The sequence below is a fragment of the Anas platyrhynchos genome, chromosome Z (genome assembly GCF_047663525.1).
Source record: "Anas platyrhynchos isolate ZD024472 breed Pekin duck chromosome Z, IASCAAS_PekinDuck_T2T, whole genome shotgun sequence".
NCBI classification, from domain to species: domain Eukaryota; kingdom Metazoa; phylum Chordata; class Aves; order Anseriformes; family Anatidae; genus Anas; species Anas platyrhynchos.
This window is the reverse complement of record NC_092621.1, coordinates 27,189,966-27,213,614: the sequence shown is the minus strand read 5'-3', so window position 1 is coordinate 27,213,614 and position 23,649 is coordinate 27,189,966. Positions and strand designations below refer to the sequence as shown.

At 39.8% G+C, this 23,649-nt stretch overlaps 2 protein-coding genes across 2 annotated transcripts; one reads left to right on the top strand and one right to left on the bottom strand.

The window, feature by feature from the left end:
• Positions 1-5,547: 5,547 nt before the first annotated feature.
• Positions 5,548-13,643, bottom strand: ANKRA2 (ankyrin repeat family A member 2). Its single transcript, XM_005011626.5, has 8 exons — positions 13,193-13,643; positions 10,974-11,132; positions 9,534-9,599; positions 8,090-8,187; positions 7,796-7,921; positions 7,363-7,429; positions 7,191-7,271; positions 5,548-6,107 (listed from the first exon to the last, which is right to left on the bottom strand). The coding sequence occupies exons 1-8, from the start codon at positions 13,626-13,628 to the stop codon at positions 6,052-6,054; spliced, it is 1,089 nt and encodes a 362-aa protein (XP_005011683.3). The 5' UTR covers positions 13,629-13,643; the 3' UTR covers positions 5,548-6,051.
• Positions 13,644-13,657: 14 nt separating this feature from the next.
• On the top strand, positions 13,658-23,649 carry UTP15 (UTP15 small subunit processome component). Its single transcript, XM_027446436.3, has 12 exons — positions 13,658-13,874; positions 14,122-14,214; positions 14,302-14,486; positions 15,629-15,807; positions 16,467-16,592; positions 17,204-17,339; positions 18,314-18,398; positions 20,745-20,894; positions 21,092-21,193; positions 21,396-21,529; positions 22,038-22,096; positions 22,620-23,649. Exons 1-12 carry the CDS (start codon positions 13,785-13,787, stop codon positions 22,841-22,843), a joined length of 1,563 nt encoding a protein of 520 aa, XP_027302237.1. The 5' UTR covers positions 13,658-13,784; the 3' UTR covers positions 22,844-23,649.

Here is a 23,649-nt window from a genome sequence, read left to right as displayed (position 1 = left end):
GGACCTGCTAAGGTAAATGTTCCAGGTCCCCGTCATTCCTGACTGTTATAACTTTATCCTGCAGCCTAAGACAATTTTTTTCTGGTATCACGGGCCAATTGCCCTAGAAAGAGGCTAGCCAACTGCCTCTGTTTTCTGAAGCCAGGTCCATTTTTTTTTTTTTTTTTTTCACTGCATTTCAAAGTTGGTCCAAAAATTCCATAGGGGTTTCTTTTGGACCTTGTTGGAATGAATTCTCCATTCCCAATTTAACCAGATTTTGGTATAACCGTTCATAATTTCCGGGGTGATTAGGGTCTCAGTGGGGGGTCGGTCAGGGGAATGCAATCATCAACAGTTCCCTGAGTGGTCCCACTGGCAATCTGAGTTCACACATGAACTCAGGTTGTTTTAAGAGTTAGCTGCTTTTCTGTTTCCATGACAGCTCTCTGGGACCCATCATGGTCCCTCTGCCCCAGAGGGCTCACACCCTTGATTTTGAGATCTCAGCCTCCGGTCGATGTGGAACTATTAACATTCCTACATCCTCTTTCCCTGCTCATTCAACTTCAAACAGCTCTGTCAAATACTACATGCCACACAACCTTTAACACCTTCAACAACCCTTTTAACACTTCCTTTATCTTTCTCCAGCCTGTAATTTTCTAATGCCAACACTAAAGTCTCAGTCTGAGGCCAACTTAATTCCATACATTTTCCCTCCAAGATGCTGAAACAACACGTCAATATACAACATTTCATCCTATTTTCCTTCTCTCCTCAAAAACAACAGTAATTGCAAGATAGTGTTATAGTCGATTGATCCATAAAGTGGCCATTTAGTTTATACAGTGGCCGCCATTGACTGCAATACTTAGTGAAAGCCCTCTTGCTTTCTGTGTCCCCCAGTTCTAACAATATCCTTCGAATGTGCCAATATGCACCCAAGGGAGCTTTCTTTAAAACGTCTCTTTTTTGGATATTACCCATTTCCTTGATTTCCCATTCCCTTTTATTTATTTATATTAGGTACTGTCCCTTGTTTCAATTTCCACGTAAAACTTATTAGTGCGGGTTTTTACTATCTTTTCCTAATCTTCTTCCCAAATATCCCAGTTCTCTGGGATTAAACTCTTCTTTCCACATACAAACTTTACTATTTCAGATTATTAATGAGCCCCATTCCAACCATAAATCCACAGGACTTTGGGAAAACAACTGAAGCACTCAGCCTTCTGTCTTCTAGACAAAAAAATACCACCTGTTATAAATGAAGATACAACTCAATCTGAATTTAGTAATATTTATAAAAGACAAGTAAACAGCGCTGGGTGTGTGGGGAGTCTACACTCTACCAACATGCACACATGAACATTGAACATTCTAAATATACAGAACATTGCTTTTACATACAAACCTGAGTATGTCTATACATACGTACAATCAGAAAAGGTAAAAGGCAAGTAAACATAAATATGGTAAAGTTTTCCGAATTATAGCAAGTGTTTAACAAACAATCCTTTAAGTCTATTACTATTAATGTCCATGTCCGGGGGAGCATTGTTAGAGTTGGTAATCCTGATTGAAGTGCTCCCATATCTTCCATGATTTAACAGTTTCCATTTTCCATTCCTTTTCTTGATTACAAACACTGGAGAACTCCAGAACAAGTCGGGGGAACAATATGTCTCGCTTTAGGTTGTATACTATTCTTCCCGGATTGAAGAAAAACATACCCATCTCCTCTTCAAGGACAATAGGGCCTAGGTCAAAAAGCACGTCTAGGTCAGCAGGGGATCATCCAATTGCATCTTCAGTGTTCGTACAGCTCTGCAAAGCTTCTGCTCTGCAAACTTCTGAGTCTGTGGACTGTGGAAGGACCAAGGCCCCACTATGCAACTCACTGTTCGATGTCATCTTCAAAACCAGGGGTTCTTATCGATGCAAGCCAGGTCTAGAAAGACTGCATCTACCTCATTTCAATTGTTAGGGGTAATCCAAGTGTTAGAAGACTGTGGAAACATTGTATTAATGGAGCTGTTACTCCAATAGGTTAAACAGAAGATAGAGAAACGTAGGCACTGTGGGGCTCATTTCCCAGAATTGTAGGGGTTGGAAGGGACGATCACAACTGAAACTGCAACTGAGTTGTTGATGAAGCTGTCGAACAAGATGGGACCCAGCACCGACCCCTGAGCTTGTCACAGGTCTCCAACCGGACTCTGCTTCACCGATCACCACCCTCTGAGCTCAGCCAGTCAGCCAGTTCTCAACCCACCTTACTGTCCGCTCTTCTGTACCACGCTTTGTCAGCTTTGTTAGCAGGATATCGTGGGAGACAGTAGCAAGAGCCTTTCGTTTTTGTTGTGTTGTTGTTGCTTGGTTTGGAGATTCACATCACGCTCCATGATAGAAAAGTTTAGCGCATCAGCATCCCACTGGGAAGACACAAAATGCACTCCCAAAGTCTTTCCCCATCTCCTTAGCACTGGAGGTGCCTTAAGAGGAGAGCGGTCATGGCTGGGCCCTTGCAACGCTAGTGAATTCTATGAAAAGTTGCATTCGGCTGAAAAGTAAGTGAATGACATGAACGTGATCTCAGTATTTGAACTAATGAGTTAAATGTCCACTCTTGCAAAAATACTCAAAGAAATAATCCAATAGGTTACGTGTAGTTAGGCAATCACAACTGAAACTGCAACAAAGTGCCGATGGTGAGAAACAAACAACAAAGCCGTTTCCTTCTCTGACAGCAGAACACCTTGCTCAGGGAAGACCCCCATGTGTCGCCTTCAGAAAGCCTTTGACACCCTCCACCTCGTGCTCCCATCAGCAGGTTGAAGAAGGTGAGAGGGAGCGGCTGACGGAAGACTGCTCTATCCAGAGCGTGGGGTCGACTGTGAAATTTTCCACTGAAATTGTGCCCATTTCTGAGGATTGTATTTCAAGGAACACACACACCGAGCAGAAAGCATCCAAGGAACCCAGGAAGTGATGCTAAGAAAGACCCTTCTTAGGATCAGACTTTTAGGAAACATGGTCTCTAAGGAAAGATTAAACATTGAATTAATGGACTAAGGCTTTAATGTCAAGAGCAGGCAGATCCGAGATGTGGAGAAGGATGCTGCAAGTAAAAAGCGAGCAAACTTCTCCCCAGGCCATAGATTTAGGACAAGGAAGAAAGGACTTCAGATGCAGCAAAGGGACTTTAGGCGTTACTGTGTGGTGCTTTTACTTGGGTGGGCAGCCAAGTTCCACCACAGCCGCTCTCTCACTCCCCCTCCTGAAAGGGAAAGGGAGGGAAAATACGATGCCAAGGGCTCAAGGGCTGAGATAAGGACGGGGAGATCACTCAGCAGGTATTGTGATGGGCAAACCAGACTCAGAGTAGAGAGACAGTAAGATTTTTACCCCTCGCTGGGTCAAAAGGCACGTCCAGGTCACCAGGGGGCAGAACAGCAAAGGCCTTCGATGGCTGTAGCAGCAGAGGGGCCCATGGCGTAGCAGTCGGATCAGTAAAGGAGCCCGCAGCTCCCTCACTGTCTGGCAAGCCACACGTGTCTGACTGTGGTCCCACAAGGCTCTTTAAGGCCTCAGGGACTGCTCGCCAGGTGCCGAGCAATCCCACTGCAACCTTGTCGTTTTTAGTTGCAGAGTCCCACACCTTGACCTCAGTTTGGTCTCATATTTCAGGCTCATAAACTGTCCGATCGTTAATAAGGAGAATAAGCTGTAAGGTTACCAGGACAGTCTTTGTTCCTAAGGACGTCTGATTCGCCATAATGTGCAACTGCTTACCAGCGAGGGGCAGTTGTGTGCACGGGTCCGCTTCTCTCAGCTCCAGCTTCTCTCCAGCTCCAGTGTGCCTGTTTCCAGTGACTTTCAGTACGAGCTTCTTTGAGCGGTTTGCTGAGTCTGGCCAAACCTGTCTTCATGAGGCAATTAATGTGCCTGTTCCCGTCCTGGTTTCCATTCTGCCAGCCTGTTCCTCTTTACTTCTTTTTCCTGCTCATTTGTTGATGTAACTTCATGTTGCCTTTCTTTTCCTTTTTTTTTTTTTTTTCCTCTCTTCTTTCTTGAGGGCAGGCTCGCTTATACCTGTCTCTCCACAGCAGTTCTTTTCAATACAACTTTTCATTGCTCAAACAACTTTAAATGTAACAACAACAGCAAACACCCAGCAACATCCATGCCTTAATGGCTGGAGAACAAGAGAACCATTTGGAGAACAAGAAACCCGAGACTGCATGGAGTCTCCTGAATCACCCTTCTTTGTTCCCTCTAAACTCTTTCATATTCCTGATGGCCTCGTCGTTAAGAGTCTAATGTTATCTCAACCATGGGGCTTTCCAACCCCCATGGCCACATTCCCCAATCTCCCCCTTCTTTATTAATACCAACCATTTCCTTGACACGAATTACCACTCCATATATGACATTTATATGCAGTAAAGAGTTACATGTGCATGAAGTTTCGCAATACGCCTATACATATTCATAACCTGTCCCTGCTTTGTATTAAAATTAGTTCTAAGGAGTCATTCCCATAAACTCCTCCCATCTGTGCTTGCACATTGTATTCTGGTGGTGGTATTCGGGGGGGATGAAGGTTGATGACTCTTCCTTGTCACCGCTAGTTGACCTCTGGTCTTTGCACAGACTCGGTTGCTCCTTGGCTCATCCATCCGCAGGACCAGTTTCTACCAGTTTCTTAAGAGAGCCTCACGCTCTTACTTGGTAAGTAAGACCTTGGTGACCCTTACTGACCTTGGTAAGGGGCCCAAGGCTTCTTGCTTTAGTTAATTTGCACAATGCACCACAGTTAGCAAAGACACTAAGTAGCATTCCAATTTAATGCTGTCAGTGCTCTATCACTACCTGATAAGATTCTCCTAACTCCCTCTCTCAGAATGATTTTTTGAACTGAAAATAAAACACAATGGGTATACTAGCTGTATTTTTACTATTGTAACTTACCTGGGTCCATTTACATCTTTTGAGCTGCTGGTGGAGAGCAATTTGAAGCTTGCACTTACTACACATAGACTAAGAAAGGAGGGGCTCAGAGGTGTATTTTTGCATACAGATACCAGACCTCTAGTGGACACAATGGCTAAATGCTTAGGTAAACATACGTGAACAACGCATGAGGGATGCACATGTATTGTCAGGGGGAAAACAAACTTCTGAAAAGTCTATTTCAAAAGCTTATCCATTATTTAAAATAACATATCCCATCTCGTTGTAGTTTTAAGTGCATGAGTCCCAGGAAATCAGTTAACATTGCCTGCTTTTTCAACTATTTTCAAAAAACATAGTTGCTGCAGCTACACTGGGGCATGCAACAGACCACACATCAGCTGAAGAAGGCTGGAATGCAGCACTTCGGGCTTTTGTTCCCACACTGTCTGCTGTTCAGCCCTTGCAGAAAGGATATTTAGGGGCTAGGTATTCTACGCTTGGATTTCCTTATATCAGCTAAATTTCTACCTAGATCACTCTGGACGAGTTGTTTCGAGAATACAAGAAGGCAGAGAGATGTGTTAAGAAATCGACCAGGAATCAAACTACCATCAAAGTCCTTCAATTTATTACTAACTTCTTAAAAATCATACAAAGACAAAGACAGACACAATAATACTAACTGAGGATCTTGAAAACCATCACAAGTGGGTACCACTAACAGTAAAGACATCTGTATTCTATGGCGATATATTGCAGTATCTAAATTATTGTTTTCTCATGAACACATATCAACGACAAGATCAGGTAGTACTCTTGGCACAGCACCACCCAATGCACTCTGTATGAACATTTACACGGTCAAACTTTTTTTTTTTCATGCAAGACAAACAATCTTTTCTTTCAAAGTTATATAAAATATTTTCAAGAAAAAGGATGACACCAAACATTTCTATGAAAGAAGAAGCATGTTTAAAAGCTTAACTAAAAACAGCACATAGTTTTACTGAGGTAAATTTACAAAACAAACAACCCTTGTCAATCATGACAGGGCTAAAAAGAAATCCAAATCTCCAAGACGAGAACTGACAGCCACAGAAGAGCCAGCTCTTATTCCTTGATGCTCTGTAGTAGCCTTAATAAATGTGACTCAATAACCTGTTGAACTAAAGCAGAGAAAAAGTCTGGTTAATCAGTGTTCAGTGTTTTTTCCAAGTCTTTAGGTACCTACTATTTTGTTTTAGGAGATGCTGACTTGTCCTCTACAAACATTTAATAAAAACAGACAGGAATAAATTCACTCTGAGAAGGGAGTTTGCATCCCTTCAGAAAATAAAAGCCTCATATAATTAAAAAACAATACACTCAGTAAGGCAGACAGTTTTGGAGGATGATGATCTGTTCTCTGGTTTAAATAGGCAGATAGCTACAGAAAGCAAATTTTAAAGCCTATACACGGAGAGTGGAAAATGAATGTTTACTTATTAGGAACTACTTCTGTGGAACATTTTGAGACTGAACTCTGGCAGACCTTCACAGTCCTACACCTAGATGTGTACAAGCCAGAAGTTACTGGCTTGTCCATAAGCACAGGGCTCTGCTTGGAGAAACTACACGTGCATCATTTTTGGGTTCGGTTCTAGATTCTGTAACAACAGACATTTCACAGCTTTCAAAATGAAGGCAGCATGAGTTAAAAACAACACAGTCCTTTCTCTGCCACTTTGTTTTCCAGAGCCAAGTAAGGTAGACTAATTCACTCACCCTCACACTATTACTGCCTGCTCTCACGATGAACTAGATGAACTAGAGCTAGAGCTAGTATGACAAGCACAGAAGGTTTTGCAAACTACATCACACCATACCAATCACACAGGGGTGAGTGGTACAGGAGGGCTGCAAGCTCTATTAGTATTGTCCTGTGCAACTCTGATTCCTTGTACAGAGTTCGGGAGCAGCTTAGTTCCTCATGCCTCAATCATGGTTGCAACAGCCCTACACACTGCTGTCAGTGCCCGCAGATGTAGATCCACACCAGTGACATATTCTCAGTAGGGACCTGGTTTTCTGAACCAGGAAGGAAAATCGCTCATTTTGTGCTGGTACATTTAAGTGTATTAAGGCTTTTAGGACAGGGATCTTCTTACGGCTGCATAAGGAATAAAACTCTATGAGGTTATTGCAGCAGCTGCATAAACAAGGAGTAGCAAAAAAATAAAAATCAAGGAATGTACATTTCCAATACTCACCACTGCGATAGCCCAAGGCTACAGCCAAATCCATGGAATTATAACCAGCATCTGTTTCAATAGTCGGATCAGCACCACTTTCTATGTAAAAAACGAAAAGAAAGTCAGATTTCTAACCATGCTAACTGACAGCACATCACTGCTGATAATTCAGTTTGGATAGGCTGCTTACCAAGAAGAATTTTTACACATTTCACATGATTCCCATGCACTGCATATAGCAGAGGTGTTCCTCCATTCTGCAAAAGCAGGAAAAAGCCTTAGACACTTAGCAACCAACTATTCTGCAACTTTAATTCCTCAGCAATCTAGCATACTTATCATACATATCAGAAACTTTTGGTCCTTTACAACTTCCATCTTTTTCATCTACTGGTTAGAATGTAAGCAAGGGTTCAGGATTAGCCTCACTCTCTTTTTACCAAGAAGCCATAACTAGTAGGGTTAATTTCTCTTTTGTTATCAAAAAGCATCCCATGTAAGTTTGGGGAATGTCAGATCTTTCAGATGAGGTAGAACAATTTTCAAACCCAAGCCAATGCTGTGCCCTGCTTCAAGTGTCTGACCAAAGTGCACACTGATGTAAATTCAGTCTAGAGACTTACCCAGTCATATTCGTTGACATCAACTCCACAGTCCAGCAGCATTTTCACAATATCTGTGTATCCTTTACTGCAAGCCAGTGAGAGGGCACTTTCTCGACCTTTTCCCAAAATCTGAGGATCTGCACCCTACAACAGTAATAAAAAGAAAAGCAAATGAACCAAATTTTTTGAAGTGACATTTTTACAGAGAACTTCATTTTAAAAGTTTTAAGCATACAGCAGCATTGACAAACTTAGAAAGGCAAAATAAAATACAAAGTAAATTAAGAAATTTAAGTGTGCTCTTTTCCTTACGTTCTGGAGGAGAAATTCCACCACTGCTATCTGCCCATGAGCTGCGGCCCACATCAGAGGGGTAAATCCTTCTTCATCCTTATGATTGATTACATTTTCTGTTTAAATAAAAATATGCAATTTATGAATCCCTCTCACTAATGCATTGTAGGAGCTGGTAGAATGAATGTATTGACATGTTCATTGTGAATGGACTGGTGTATAGCAGTGTGCCTTGAAAATTGTTGCCATCTTAAATTTAAAAACAAACGTCTATCCCAGAGGTGGTGCAAATATTGTTATTGAAGGAAAAAAAATCCAACTGACTGAAGTAAAATCTAAGGTTTTTTTTTTTTTTTAAAGTTCTGCAAATCAAGCTCTGTTTTTACTTAAAAGTATTACAAGTTGTCTGTAATATGGGCTTTATCTTTGGAGAGAAGTACTGCTTGAAAAACAAATACGTACTGTATTATCTGTACTATATTGTAGAAAGCACACTTTCGAGAGTCTTGTAAAGAATTATCTTGTAAAGTAATACAGACAGCAAAACCCCATTGCTCCCAAAGTTCATTTAATGAATTGTCTGTTTTATAGAAAACAATTAAGGTCTACTTAAAGAGCTGATGTAAGAAAAAAAGAATATATACATACATACGTATATATATATATACACATATATATATCAAGTAGGTGACTTTTTAAAAAAATATCTAAATAGTTTAAAAGTCCCATGTTTGCCATAGCACCATAATTTTAACCATTACCAACATTCCAGAATCAGTTTGCTTTCAATACAGATGACTCACTAGCAAAGTATATGGACTGAGTTACTTTAAACATGCTTTCTACAAATGTTTTAACAGAGATGGACTGAAAGAATAGCTGGTTAGTAATATCGGAATAAGAATATTCTATGAACAGTTTAATATATTATGAAGAATTTGAATTTTGTAAATGTATTATGGACTCACAGTTGTCACACTGAAGAATAATATACAACTTGGAATGAGTAGGGCTATTATATTGGAGGTGTGGTCCATATCTAAAATTACCAAACACACAGCTCTCTATGTTGATCAATAATATAGAATCAGAAAGCCCTGATTAATAGAACGTGTTTTAAATTATTTAAAAAAAGTTTACCTCTTTTGACAGAACCAACAGATTCTAATCCCTCATCTCCATAGGTCATGGAGATCATACAGTGGGAGAGCACGGGGAGGAAGGGATTCCTCAACTCCTATTGATATTAATGTTTCATTTTAAACCCAAATGATAGCAGTGGGTAAATAGAAGACTCATGTAAAACAACAGTCCACACCTACAAAGAAGAGGTATCTAAAAAATCCTTCAATTTGTACCATATTTGGAGATATCTTTAATACAGCTTTGGGGAAAAAGTGTGCAGCAGGTTGCACATGTGCCAAAGATAAAGAGGATGTTATTTAACCTTCCTTAGACTCACCTTGTTCAATGCGCGTGGCCAGATACAACATTTCTCCCTGAGCAGCCAGCTGGTGAACTGATAAAGCTACAAAAAGGGAAGCGAAATCAGGTGATATGCACACCAGTTTTCATTCTGCTGTTTGGAGCTGGGCATAATACCTCCATTGGCTTGAGCTGTATTTATCTTGTATTTAAGAGCATGGATGGATTTCATTTTATACTCTAAACTGGAATCACTATGTGAAAAACTAAGATGTTTCTGAAATGCCTCAAAGGTTTTGGTAATTTTTAATTAATGTACAAATTAATAGAGAAAATAGAGATGCTTCCTGTTAATAGAAAAAAAAAAAAACAAACAACAACACTAGAAAACAGAGATACTTCCTACAACAACTCCTGCAGGCAACATACTTCACTCTCTGTTGTTTGGTCAGCAACCCAAGATCATGTTAAGAACATTTATCAAATGAAAATAAGCATCTTTTGATAAATTAAGGCTGAGTGGTTTAGAAGTGGCATTTCTAACATCATTATTATAAGTGACATTTCTAACATCATTATTGTAAGAGGTCACAAGCTACCAGGAAACCTGTCATGATACCTGTTGATGTCCCTAACATGACTCTTATTCACTACAATGTTGAATAGATCAGACATTACAGAACTATGCACAAAACGACATCTACAGATACTTTTTTCTTAAATCCAAAGTACCAAGCATTAAAGGCAGCAGAATTCTTAAGGAGTTACAAAGAAATATTCTCTAATCCTACAGTTAATGCTGCACAGATGCATGGTTCTGACAATTATAAATACAGGCAGGTGTGAAAGGTGCTCAGGAGGAAACATATGCAATTTATCTGTCTTATATAGCAAGAAAACTAGCTAATGGTTACATAATACATAAATATTCAGTGTCCCTCTTTCTATTCACTGAATGAAAGTTTGATTTACTTCAGAAAGACTGACTATTTTACTCAGGCTGAGGCATATGATACAGTTCCAGATAAATTTTTCCCATGCAAACAGTTTTTTTTTTCTTTAAACATTGGTCTTGCTTAGTTTGAGAAAGATGTACAGTCAAGACTTAAAAATGATTTTAAAGGAAAGCAGTTCATAGGAGATTAAGTAGATTATGAGTGTAGTTTATAGAGAAAATGCTTGAAAGTCAAGAAAATCATAAATAACAGCTTGAAGCTTTTTCTGTACTTTTCAAACCAAGAATTGTATCCTTTCTGGAAAATACACCTCAGTCACAAATTCGGTACATATCGTATGTGCATTATTTTATGGCTGGAAGCCTGTAACACTAGACAAGATTATTTCAGTGTTTTCTTCCTATATTATAAATAACAACACACACACACACACAAAAAAAGGAAAAATGGAAAAAATCTGACAAGCATCTAACCTGCAGTTCACAAAATAATAATTAACAGTAAGACAGAAGGATACTTACAATTTACAAGCAGAGGTGTTGTAGAGACTTCGTTTCCCCTGTGTTTGTTAGTTAGGGTAGTTGATTGTTTTATTGGTGAGAAATGCTTAGTAGTTGATGGAGTATAAACGTGCCTTACTTGGATACCAGGGGAAGGAGAAGTATGGATGTTGCATTCAGCTACATTGAACAGAGAAAACAGACATTTTTTTTTTAATGCTAGGAAGGGAAAAAAAAGAAAGCCACAGATTCTAAACCAAAGTAGAAAACACCACTACCACAAGATCTTCCAAACCTACACTAAGGAAGCTTTGCGACATGTACTTTTTCCACCATGTATCATACAGGTTGATCAAAGGGCTGTTTTCATTTCTGGCATAAAGCAACATTGATAACCCATATGTTAAACACAGAGTAATTTCACCCAGAAACTATTTGTTGTCTAAGTAAGATAATTCTTTGCTTAGATTCCCAACACATCCAGCACAGATTTACCAGGCAGGATGGCTCCACTTCGCATTCAGTATTCTTACTAGCACTCTCCAGTACAAGGAAAACATGAATCCTGCAGTCACGAGCCACTCAGCTCAATACTCTACCTACTCATTGACCAGCGGACCCAACCTTCATTGGTTGGGTGGACCTTCACTGCATTTCTTCACTAAAACCTTTTCAACTCCTCTTGGATAAAACTGTGACTACATTACGGATGTCTTATGAACATTTATCCAGTAGGAACAAAGACTTTCCGAACTAGCTAGCAGAAAATGCAGAAGCAAGTCACCACTTAGAATTCAAAAATCACACAGTGCTGCTGTTTTAATCAGTACTGACTTTTCTAACTTTGTATCAGAATCTAATAGCAAGTTATTACAGAATAGATAGAGCATCTTGGCTTCCAATTCTTAAAACAATAGCTTTTGGTTTTGAGAAGTAGCTGAAAAGCCAAATAATTTTTAAGAAGCTAGATGACTGAATACTGGAAAGACATACTGAAGGATTAAATTTCAGTATTTGCTAAACTGATTTGAAACCAGTGTGCACCAGTAATCAGTGACTGCAAGCTAATTAACATGCACACTGAATACACACTATAGCGAACCTCTTGGTCATCAACCCAAGTGCAAGTTTCCAAATGGAACCAATTAGAAGTACAGGGTAGAAGGATGAAAATAAAATTACATTCTGTTTGCCTATCAAACAGCTACAGCTGAGGTTATCAAATTAAGAGACCTACCAGGGATTTTTGACCTGCGGTCTCTGGATCCGCAGGACTACTTCTAAAGGGTTCACAAATGTTACCTAAGAAAAAACAACCCTATTGCTGATGGGTCTAAATTTGCCGTTCAGGTCTGCAGCTCCACTAGAAAGCATTTAGGGCCTGCAAATCAAAAAAGTTTGAAAATTACAATGGCTGAACTGCAGCCAAACAACACAAATCAGAGAAATCATGAAAATCCACAATAGGTCTGTTTGTATTTGTTATAGGAAATGGATCAAATTTAGTATCATGAAAAAACAAATGACTAAGTGTCTGAAATATTAAAGCAAGCACTGCAAAAACATAATTATTAATACGTAATAGGAAGAAACTCTAATTCCTTTCTCTATTAACACGCTCAGCTATTCAAAAGTATGGATCAATTCTTACGAAGCTGGACAGCAGTGGTTAAATATCAGCTGCAGGGAACAGCCTACAGAATTACAGCACTGTTCACCTTCAAATACTGTGAAACTCAATCAGCAAGACAATTGCTACGAGAACAGGCTTTGTCTATCCATATTCATAAGACAGAGTCAACCGCATCACCTGCTATTTGGACATCACACCAGTGAAAAGACAAAATGTGGTCCAGAACACTACTGTAGTTGAAATGACCGCACAGTGCTTTTAGTAGTATTTTGTAAAGACGCACGTAGTCAAGAACGGGTAGTGTGTTATATGACTTTGTAACAGGGCTTGCTATCAGAAGAAGTAAGCTTGTTTTTATCATTTGCATCAGCTTTTAATAAATTAAAGGCTTTTTCTGCCGTTTTTTCAATTAAAAAATGGAACAAAATAAGCTTGGGAAAAATTAGCTTAGGGTAATAATTACTAAGACACGTATAAAAAATGGTAGCAGAACGGATCGTGGAAACTATCACACACACACACACATAGGCAGACACTGTTTCGAAACGCAGCACCCTGAGAGGATGCAAAGAGCCCGCACACAACAGCCGGCACGGCGCAGCTCCACCTTTAAACAGGACGGACGCCACTTCCAGGTCGGAGTTCACTTGGTCCTGGATGTTTTTGCTGTCCTCCTCGTTCAGAGACTTGACGAGCCGCGAGCAGACGTTCATGTCGAAGCGGCTGGGCAGGATGAACTTCATGCCCATGGCGACGCCCTGCGCCTGCCCTTCCTCCGCGCCGCCGTCCAGCGCCTGCTCCACCTTGATGTCCGCCATGGGCGCCAGGCTGTAGCCGCCGCCGCACTCCTCCACCACCAGCTGCGCCCCGGCGCCCGAGCTGCCGGAGGGGGCCGCCATGGCCCCGGCCAGGCGCCAGGCGCGGCGGCTCAGGCCATGCAGCTCTCCCGACAGCGCGCAGCGTGTCGCGACAGGCGCCCTGCGCCGGCGGAGGCGGGAAGGGAGGGAAGTGGCGCCACCCCGCGTGGCGCGCCGCGCTGCCATTGGCCCGCGGGAGGCGCGCGCCGATGACGCGCGCGGACACGGGGCGCGCCACCTCTCCGCGCGCTGCGAGCGGGGCGCGCGTGGCCGCGGCCCCGAGCCCCACACCGAGCCCCCGCCGAGCCTCGCCCCGCGCCTCGCCCCGCGCCTCGCCCCGCCATGGCCTCCTACAAGCCCGTGGTGGTGCCCGCCGTGCCCAAGCTGGGCGAGAAGGTGACGCAGGACACGCTGTACTGGCAGGGCTACAAGGTACGGCACGGCCGCTCCGCCAGCGGGCTGCCCGCGGGCTGGAAGAGGCTGCTGGGGTTATAAAAGGCGTAATGAGCGGGTCTGCTTTAGCACAAAGTGCAATAGAAAGTGCTAGAGGTGGCCCAGAAGAAGAGGGGCTTCGTGGGGCAGCGCTCACGGGTGGTTTGGTTGTAAATATCCTGATGGATTAAATGATTTAATTTTGATACTCACGTGTGTTTAATCATCTTTATTGCACCTCTTTTAGACGCCTGTTCAGATAAAAGAATTTGGTGCGGTAAATAAAATCGACTTCTCCCCGGTTCCTCCCTATAACTATGCTGTTACAGCCTCCTCAAGGGTAAGTCACTTTTTTTTTTTTTTTTTTCCCACATTGTTTCTCAGCTGCTGTCACATGAATGAGCTTACAGTTGCTTTACTTTTCCAGGTCCATATTTACGGTCGCTATTCTCAAGAACCGATCAAAACGTTCTCTCGCTTCAAAGATGCTGCCTACTGTGCCACGTACAGGGATGATGGCCAGCTTCTTGTTGCTGGCAGCGAGGAAGGCAGCATTCGGCTCTTTGATATTAGTGGAAAAGCACCTCTGAGGCAATTTGATGGCCATACGAAGTAAGGCAGTGTTTTGTTCTTGGCGTGCATAAGCTTGTCTGGTGTATTTGACTGCTGTCTGCTTTGCCTGTTGTTGAAAACCTGGGTAGTATTCATCTGTGCTGCTTGCAGCTTCTGCGACTTTTACTTAAAAGGAGATTTTAAAGCTGAATTCCAAATGAGAGTGGTGATATTAATTTTAGCTCTAAACGTGTGAGTTGGGCACATGGAAGACTAAATACATACTCTAATTAAGGCGAATGTTTGCTGGTACGTCGTGTAGACACATGGTAAGCAAATTTTATTTCATGCTGGGAGAAACAATTGTAAAAACTGGTTAGAAAAGCTGTGAAGAACTATGTGAGAAAGAGCAGGAATCACTTAAAAAAAAAAAAAAAAGAAAAAAAAAAAGGGAAGTGTATGCCCCTTGGTGGAGAAGAAGTTGGAGGAGGAATCCTGATCTTTCAGCCTGAAGAAGACAACAGTAATAATTAGATTAAACAGATTGCTGTATTCTGGAAGACCTAAAACTGCTTTATCTTTCTAGAATAAAAACAACAACAACCCTCCTTTACAGGAAAGCACCCATGCGGAACTTGAGATTGTGTTTCTACTTATCTGAGCTCTCTGGTTGCAGATAGGGTATTATCTTAAGTCCTAATCCCTAGGTTAATTTAATAAAATCTAAAGTGTCTGTGTTTCCTGTCACAGTCATTCTCTGTTGGGATGTTAAAATGATAATACTGATTTTGGTAGGGATTCCTAAAGGACAAGGAGAGTGTCCGACACCGTCTTACTTAAGGCTTACAACTTTAAATAGCTTAAAGCTTACAGTTTCAAAAGGACTGGGCTAGTACACAGGCCTCCAAGTAATAGACGCAGAATTTACAACTCTTGAATGAATGAACATCCAGTAGATCTGTAAAACTCTTAACGCAGATCATAGCAGTGCTCAGATTAGCATCTTGTGTGCAAGATCCTTTTCTGGCTGGAACTGTACAAGGTGAACTACTTTTAACTTCTGAAGTGAAGCATTTACTAATTTCCAATAGTAAATGCTTTGCACTTTCAGACGAGAGAGAATCCTTTCCTTCAGCAAGCTCTTTATTTGTGGAAATAAGAGTACACTTTTAACAATGGCTGTTGTGCACTTTGGTTTCCAGAGCTGTTCATGTGGTGGGCTTCCTCGCTGATAAATACCGGATATTTTCAGGTGGTGATGATTATTCATCAAATTTGTGGGATATTCCGAGTGCTACAGAAATTGTGTCATACACTGAACATACTGACTATGTGAGATGTGGCTGTGCAAGTAAATTGAATGGAGATGTCTTTATAACAGGTTTGATTTTATTTTTTATGCAATTTTTTTTTTTTTGGGGGGGGATAGAACTGAATTAAAAATACAGTAAATTTTTAATACAATAGCATGTATTTTATTTTAAACATCAATAATCTTCCTATTCAGGGCCTACTTTGTTGTTTCCTTGTTACTTGCTTTTCATAGTTAATGCTGGTGTTTGTAGGGAAACCAAACGTTTAACATCTTTTTGCTTTAGCCTGTTAAGCTTAATGGGGCTATTCTGACTTGCCTTTGAGAGCTGAAGATGCTGTGAATGCATCCTTTAGCTGGGAATGATGGAAGTGTTTTATCGGGGCACTGGAGAAGAGCACTATTTCCTCTGTAGTTTGTACAGCCTAAAACTTGCAGACTCAGAAATGAAATGCCTTATAAGAAGTTTTTAAGACCAGTTGCTTTTGTGTGTGTGTGTTTTTTTTTTTTTTTTTCTTCCTACCAGCAACTTTCTATTAATCTGACTAGAATTGGAGGCCTTATGCTGCCAGAAGGCTATAAATTAAGTAAGCCACTAGGCGTTTTAAATGCATGCTGTAAGACTGTTTCCATTTGTCTGGAGCTCTGTTAGATGGTAACACTTGGCCGGTTTACTTCCTGAAATACTTAAATTATGCAACTGAAGCTCTTTATGGTGGTGTTTGCAGGTTCCTATGATCACACTGTGAAGGTGTTTGATGCAAGAGCAAAAAGTAGTGTCATGACAATAGAACATGGCCACCCAGTGGAGAGTGTGCTTCTTTTCCCTTCAGGAGGGCTGCTAGTATCTGCAGGTACTTAAATAAAATCAACTTTGCTTTCTGCTGGGCCTAATTTGAGAAATCTTTCATCTGTCTCTTCCCTGTGTGATGCTTTAATTTGGCCAAGAAGTGGTAAGTATGTAAAAATTAGATTTCTTGAGGATCTTCCTTAGGAACCAGTGTTGACCTGAAGGTTGAAGGTAGGGATCTTATCTCTGATTTGCTTCTCTTGTGATTAGTTAAAAAATAGTAGTACACTTCTAATGATGCAATGCACTTTATTAGCCCAGTGCTGGCCTGAAGGAACGTATTTAAGAAATATTTTGCCTGCATCTTTCTCTAAATTATGCTTAGCAATGTTTTTTAGTCTCTTGCTATTGCATGAGAAGTCTCGCAATCCAGTAGTGTTTAAATCCTTTTTGTAAGGAATACATTGAACCATTCAGCTATGCCTGCAAAACCACCTGAAAAAGAACAGTCTTGTAATGTGTCTTGTCCCAGGGGATAGCCATGATGTATGGAGAGCACAAGCAGGTGCAGAAAACTCCATTACAAAGGATGCAATGTGTCATTTCTGTGAAAACTTTTTCAGAGAAGCATAAATGTGTGCGTGTCCAACTGTTTTGTGCGCTTCTTTCTCATAGGAGGACGTTATGTCAAAGTCTGGGATGTACTGAAAGGTGGACAATTGCTAGTTTCGCTTAAAAATCATCATAAAACTGTAACTTGTTTGTGCCTGAACAGCTCTGGACAAAGGTTGTTATCAGGATCCCTGGACAGGTTGGTATATTTTGTAACTTTGTTTTGCCTTTTTCTCCTTTTGTTTGTTAATTGCTTGGGGGGAACTTCTGAGTAAGCATTTGGTTTTTCGAACCTCTAAACTGACCTTTGCTCTCCCAATAAGAAAACTGTTCTTATTTTACTTCAACACAGTTCAATACTGGTTAGCGTTTACCTTTAAAAGGGACCATTTTTGGTGTATCTGTGTTGTTGCTTTTTGTCCCTCTTAAAGTGACTCTGTCAGTGGAAGGAATGTACCCAAGGCACAGAGGTGATTTTTTTTTTTTAAATGTTGCTGAGTTCAGTCATACAGTCTGTTGTCTCTGAGACATCAGAAGAATGAAGTGGTCTGAAGTGACAGTGGTCTGTTCTTACTCCCTGCCTTCCCTCTGTGCTGTACTTCCCAGGCTCCCTCGAGTGATGTGGGTGGTCACAGAGCATGAGCTATGAAGGGTTGCATTAACTATGTAGCTATGGATCATTCAATGCTTATAACACTAAAGTTCATACTTGTAAGATAGTGTTTAGTTTTCTCATTTGTTAAGGGTTTTCCACTTTCAAACAAATCATTAAAGGGCAGCTGGATGCAAAAATATCCATGGATTTAATTGCAGAAATGATCAGTAAATCTTCCATTTAAAACTAAGAACAAGTTTGAAGAAACACTGTCTTAGTGCTTCCTATTAAGTGTTGCTGAAGTCAAGGCTATGTCTGCCTTTGGTTTCCCTTTCTGCCCTTTTCACTGTTTTCATCTTTTTAGTATTAGGGTAAGTAATTCTTTCTTTTTCTTTTCTGAATCTTTTGCTAGAACCTTTCTGTTATTACAGGAGAGGTAATAACTGAGAAGCTTGCTAGTAGTCTGAAGAAAGCTTTGCTTAAATACTCAGTTTCTTTAAATGATCTCCTAGAAGCTGAGAGCGATGAAGTTTCTGTGAAGGCATTAGTAACAAGGCTTTGTCACTGTTCCTGTACAGGCATGTGAAGATTTACAGTACGACTTCCTACAAAGTAGTCCACAGCTTTAACTACGCAACATCTATCCTCAGTCTTGCGTTGTCAGTAAGTACTTTAGAAGTCTTTATAGGCAGCATAATTGTTGATAAGCTTCAAATCGCTGAAGTAATTGATTTTTGCTTTCATTGTCATTAGATGTTTCACAAGAATGCTGAACATATGAACTAGAATCACTGACTGTATTTCTCCTGGGTAAAAATTGCATTTAGAGGTTTAAAACATAACAGATTAAGATACCAGGTGTTACCTGTATTCAGATCTATACAAAATTGTGTGTTTATCAGGCACCATATATGGTGTTGGGGAAGTACACAGCTTAGAAGGGAAGTCCTTTATGATGAGTATACACATCTTCTGCTTTTCAGGCACCTTCTGAGTCTTCTTGTATGGCAGTGATAAAAGGAAAAAGTGGGTTATTTGTTCTTTGAGAGATCTAGAATAGGATAAACCTGTCTTAGAAGTTGTTGATGTTAGAGTGGTCTGAGGAAGAGAAGAGGAAAGGGCCTGGGGTACAGGCATAAATGAGGGTCTGCCAAACCAGCTGTCTGACTGTCTTGGGAACAGAAAACAAAGATGCTTATTTCTCCAAAGCGTTCCAATGGATAACTGACTGACTGGGCAAAAATTTGAAGGCCAGCACCTCTTTTTCTTAAAGCAGTACTGTCATGATGCAATCACCCTGCTATATAACCTGTAAAAGATACGTAAAAGGGACTGTGAAGGTCTTTGCTACTTTGCTGTTGTGATCTTCTGGAACCAAGGGGGAAGGGGGAGGGTTAAGGGTGACAGAAAATCTTCCTTCATGCCCTACTTTGTTCCCAAGAGAACTAGAGCTTGAATGATTTTGAAGTAGGTGAAGACTGTAGTGGTGCATATCTGTCACAGAACCACAGAAAACATATACTTCAAGCCTCTGCTGCAACTGCAAAACACATGCCATACCTGCAGTTTGGCATCTCTAAAGCTGTGTATATATCTTTTGAGACATTATCTTTTTGTTTCCTATTGACTAAACACCTTATTAAGCTTTAAATGATCATATGAGATCATAACACTGGCTATGCTGTGTCAAACCAAAGGCTGATCCAGCCCCAGATTCTGCTTCCAACTGTTGCCATTAGCAGATGTTTATGGAAAGCTGAAAGCAGGACAAATATGTAAGATAAATATGATGTTCTTCCAAACTCATTTTCAGATGAGAAGGTTGCTGATGAGAGCAATTTCTGTGCAACTCAAAGAATTCCTCTAGCATAAACCTGTTCAGTCTCCCCATTAGCTTGTACAAACTTTTAACCTTCAGTAAATTCCTAGACGAAGAGTTCCATGTCTCTTCACACAGCAGTTAGCAAGGGTGCCTCCTTTTGTTCCATTTGAACCTTCAGTACTGTCATATGATACCCTTAAGAAACACTAAGCAACTGATCTCCATCCATGCCTGTCACGATTCTGTAGGCTTCTATAATATGCCTCCTCAGCGGTCCTTTTCCCATGCTAAGGAGTTCTGTCTCAAATCAAGCCAACTTTTTATTCTCCTTATTTTTTTTTTATTTTTTTTCTACTCTGATTCTGCTTCTGATTTTTGAGAATATGACTTGCATAGGCTGTAAGATGTGGGCAAATTATGGATTTATTTAATGTCATCATGACCTATTTTTTATTTCTTATGTAGCAATTTCATTTGCTTTTTCTTAACATCTGTTGACCGTACAGCTAAAGTTTAAAGATCTCATATAGTTATCTACTATTACTAATGGGTCAGAACCCACTTTTATATACGTAAAGTCAGTATTTTTTCTCTCATGCGTTATTTAAAATTATGACCTTTATCATCAAATAAATTTAACCTTTTTATGTAGATAAAACAAATGGCACTGGCTGATGTTTTGAACAACTTTGTCTTGTTTCTGAAAATGCTACTGATCTGTGTTAGCTTTCTCATAGGTGGTGTTTATGTCTGCTGTATAGCATGTAGTATCCAAAGGCAGCTGTACACCATTTGAAAAAAAAAAAAAAAACACAACAAAACAAACACAACAAACCTATCTAAGATTATACTTGCCTGTGGTTTTGTGAGAAGGATGTTAATGTGTATTTGAATCTTGCTGAACTAGTCATGCTGTATACTTCTTTATATTCTTCTCTAATATACCTTATTATTAGAGGCTTATTAAATAGATAATGTTGCTTAGGATCATAGCTTTGAAGATGGTCCTTCAAGTACAGGGAGTTTGACAACAGAACCCCATAGACGTGGCTTCTAGCTTAAATCTTCCTACGATACTGTGATTTGAGTTTTATTATTACACATAAAAGCTGAAAACTGTGCACAGTAGTAATGCATGTGTTGTCAAATAAAAAACTAGGTTCCTAACTGTGATTTTTGCATTTTAGCCTGAAGATGAAACCATAGTTGTAGGCATGACCAACGGGGTGCTAAATGTTAAACACAGAAAACCTGAAGAAAGCAAAGAAAAGTCTCAAAAGAAGAGACAGCCAGCGTATAGAACCTATGTGAAAGGAAGAAATTACATGCCAAAACAGGTAAGGTGAAGTGAGGAAATGTATCTTGAAGCACTCAAGGTTTTCTTTTTTGTTTTTGTTTTTTTTTTGGTGTGCGCTAAGTTGAAGGGAGGCAAGACACAACGACATACAAGCTTGTCCATAGCAGTATGTTTACATTATATATCTATGCAAATTCATTGTGTCTGTCTTATTCTGAACTTGTATTTCAATTCTAGGAGGATTTCTTTGTCAGTAAGCCTGGAAAATGTGTTTTGAGGAAATACGACAAGCTATTGAAGGGCTTTCAGTCATCCAAGGCCCTTGATGCAGTATTGGAGGTAAGCCTTTGTTCTTGTCTCATCAAAGTAGTGTGCTGTCATTTAGAGTGGATTTTTCTTTTGGTGTATAACTAGAGAGCATTCAAACCGCGTGGGTTCCTTATGAGTCCTTTGTTCATTTTATTTTTTGCAAACTGATATCATCCCTGTTTTCTGTATGATGATGTTGCTTTGATGCTAAACTCTTCTACTGTCTGTCCAGCCACACATCAGGCTTTATACTCCTGAAGTTACGGTTGCAGTTATGCAGGAACTAAACCGCAGAGGAACACTAAGGAGTGCGCTTGCAGGCCGAGACGAGAAGCAAATTAGTCTCCTCCTTACCTTTGTGACAAGGTATTGTTTTACTGTACTTACTCTGACAACTTATTTTGAGACCCATATTTCTTACTAGCTTTTGCCACAGGGGCTCAGGAGATGATGTTTGTAGCACTGATTGAAATTTCCTGTGCCTTTTGCTTTCTCATGCCAGGGTTTGCAACTTTGGCTGTAGTACTGAAATAGTTTACATGTTAGCACAAAATGATTTTGCTGATATTATTAGAACCACCAAAAGAGACTATTTTGTCCCTTTGCCACACATTTTACCCTCAGTCTGTTACTTTTTGTCTTTTCAATGCAACCCATGTCTTAACGTACCTGAGGCTTTTGCCGGTCCTCCATTCCCTGCTGTCTTTGTGAAAAGAGGAGGGTAAATACCACATGTAGCTTTTTTGACTCATATCTCTGATCTGTGAAGTCTCTTCTCTAACAAAAATGTTGTCTGCATGCCAGTATGATAGAACTGCTTGTAGCTGTTTCATTTGGCAACACAGTACAATGATGATGTGTTCTAATTTTGCAGGCGTGTAATTGAACCTAGATTTACTCCAATACTGGTAACTGTTGCGGATATGATCACTGGTAAGTACCACACAGAGAAGACTCAAAGCCCAGCAGCTAGTTTGAAAATAAGGTGAAAAATGCTACCGTTTTTAGAAACTATGCCTACATAATTTGGTTTATAAACTCAATGGCGATGAACTGATCCAAAAAGAAATTTTGCTAGACAGCATTGATCCTGGAGACAGTATAAATCAGATACTGTCTGTGAGGTACTTCATGGTTTCTTAATTTTTTTTTTCTTAATTTTTTCTTCATGTTCCTGTACTTCTGTAGTACAAGTGACTTTGTCTTCTCCAGTGAGGTAAAAATAGAATTTGATATCATAAAAACTTCTTTTTCTGTTAGTTTGACTTATGTATTACTGTGGGTATGTACCAATAATTAACACTGTTTTTCAGAACACCAGCAAAGTTGTCTTACTTGTCTACAATGTTGGACTAGTGCCAGGTTCTTCAAATGCCTATCTAATTAGCCACTATAATTTTTACATCATTAATGTAAAAATTAAGATGTCTATCTTAAGTGACTCTCTTCTTTACAGATATTTATCAGCCTGTGCTTGGACAGTCAGCAGTTGTAGATAAACAATTCTTGAGGCTTCAGGAAGCCATAGGAAGAGAGATTGACTATCAAGAGGAACTACTAGAAGTTTTGGGAATGATGGATGCACTATTTGCCACTTTGACTAAGAAAAAAGCTACGTATCTAGAAGAGAACAAAAGTAATGGTCTTACAAAGACTCTGGATCAAGATACGTGTAACTAAGTGATGTGCACCACAACAAATTGTTACTAAAACTATATGGACTTGAAATAGATGACCTGTTCTACTGATAACTTTTTATACTAGTGACTTTCAAAATAAGCCCCTCTCTGCACAAGTTCTGTCTTGCAGGATGTGTTTTTGAAGAGGCCAATTTTAGAAGACAGAAGAAGAAGGACTTTTTCAAGATTCTCCATGATGTATTTTTTTGAACAACTAATGGATTTTAAACTTTTATTCCAAAGCTATTTAACTTTTAACAAGTGTATTGTGTATCCAGTACTAAGTCACAATTTGATTTTGGAAAAACAATCAATTTTTACTTTTTGTTTACCAGAAAATAATTACAAGTTTGTCTAATTTAAACATGTCATCATCCTCATTTAAGGTTAGTGTCCCATCTCAGGTACTTGGACACAGGAGTAAAACCATGTATGTATTTGATATAACTTGATAGTGTTGTATTTTCTTTCATTGCTTTGTCTGCACTTCAAACTTCCATAAATTCATAGAAAACAACAAATTAAGAAGAACTAGTACATGTAGGTGTTTTTTGTACAGTAGAAGAAATATGCTTCTATATTATTGGAAAAACGCATTTCTTTTTTTTAAAGAGTGTGTATGCTTAAGACTTCTAATTCTCAAGGATAAAGATAATCCTTGCATGTATGGGGAAGTGAATTCAAAATAAATGTAGTAAGTAAATAAATTGTACATCAATGAGGAAATCAGTGCAAGAGATTTTACTTAATTCTATAACTGTTGTTATACAATAGTCTAATTTTTTAAAGAATAAAATCATAAAATCA

Excerpts from the sequence above, each read along its gene's own strand:
- ANKRA2 (XM_005011626.5), bottom strand. The coding sequence starts at position 13,628 with ATGGCAGCGCGGCGCGCCACGCGGGGTGGCGCCACTTCCCTCCCTTCC. Across the intron at positions 11,133-13,192 it reads GGCGTCCGTCCTGTTTAAAG|CTGAATGCAACATCCATACT; the intron begins GTGGAGCTGCGC and ends TGTTCAATGTAG. Across the intron at positions 7,430-7,795 it reads ATGTCAACGAATATGACTGG|AATGGAGGAACACCTCTGCT; the intron begins GTAAGTCTCTAG and ends CTGCTTTTGCAG.
- UTP15 (XM_027446436.3), top strand. The coding sequence starts at position 13,785 with ATGGCCTCCTACAAGCCCGTGGTGGTGCCCGCCGTGCCCAAGCTGGGC. Across the intron at positions 16,593-17,203 it reads AGGGCTGCTAGTATCTGCAG|GAGGACGTTATGTCAAAGTC; the intron begins GTACTTAAATAA and ends TCTTTCTCATAG. Across the intron at positions 21,194-21,395 it reads CCCTTGATGCAGTATTGGAG|CCACACATCAGGCTTTATAC; the intron begins GTAAGCCTTTGT and ends CTGTCTGTCCAG.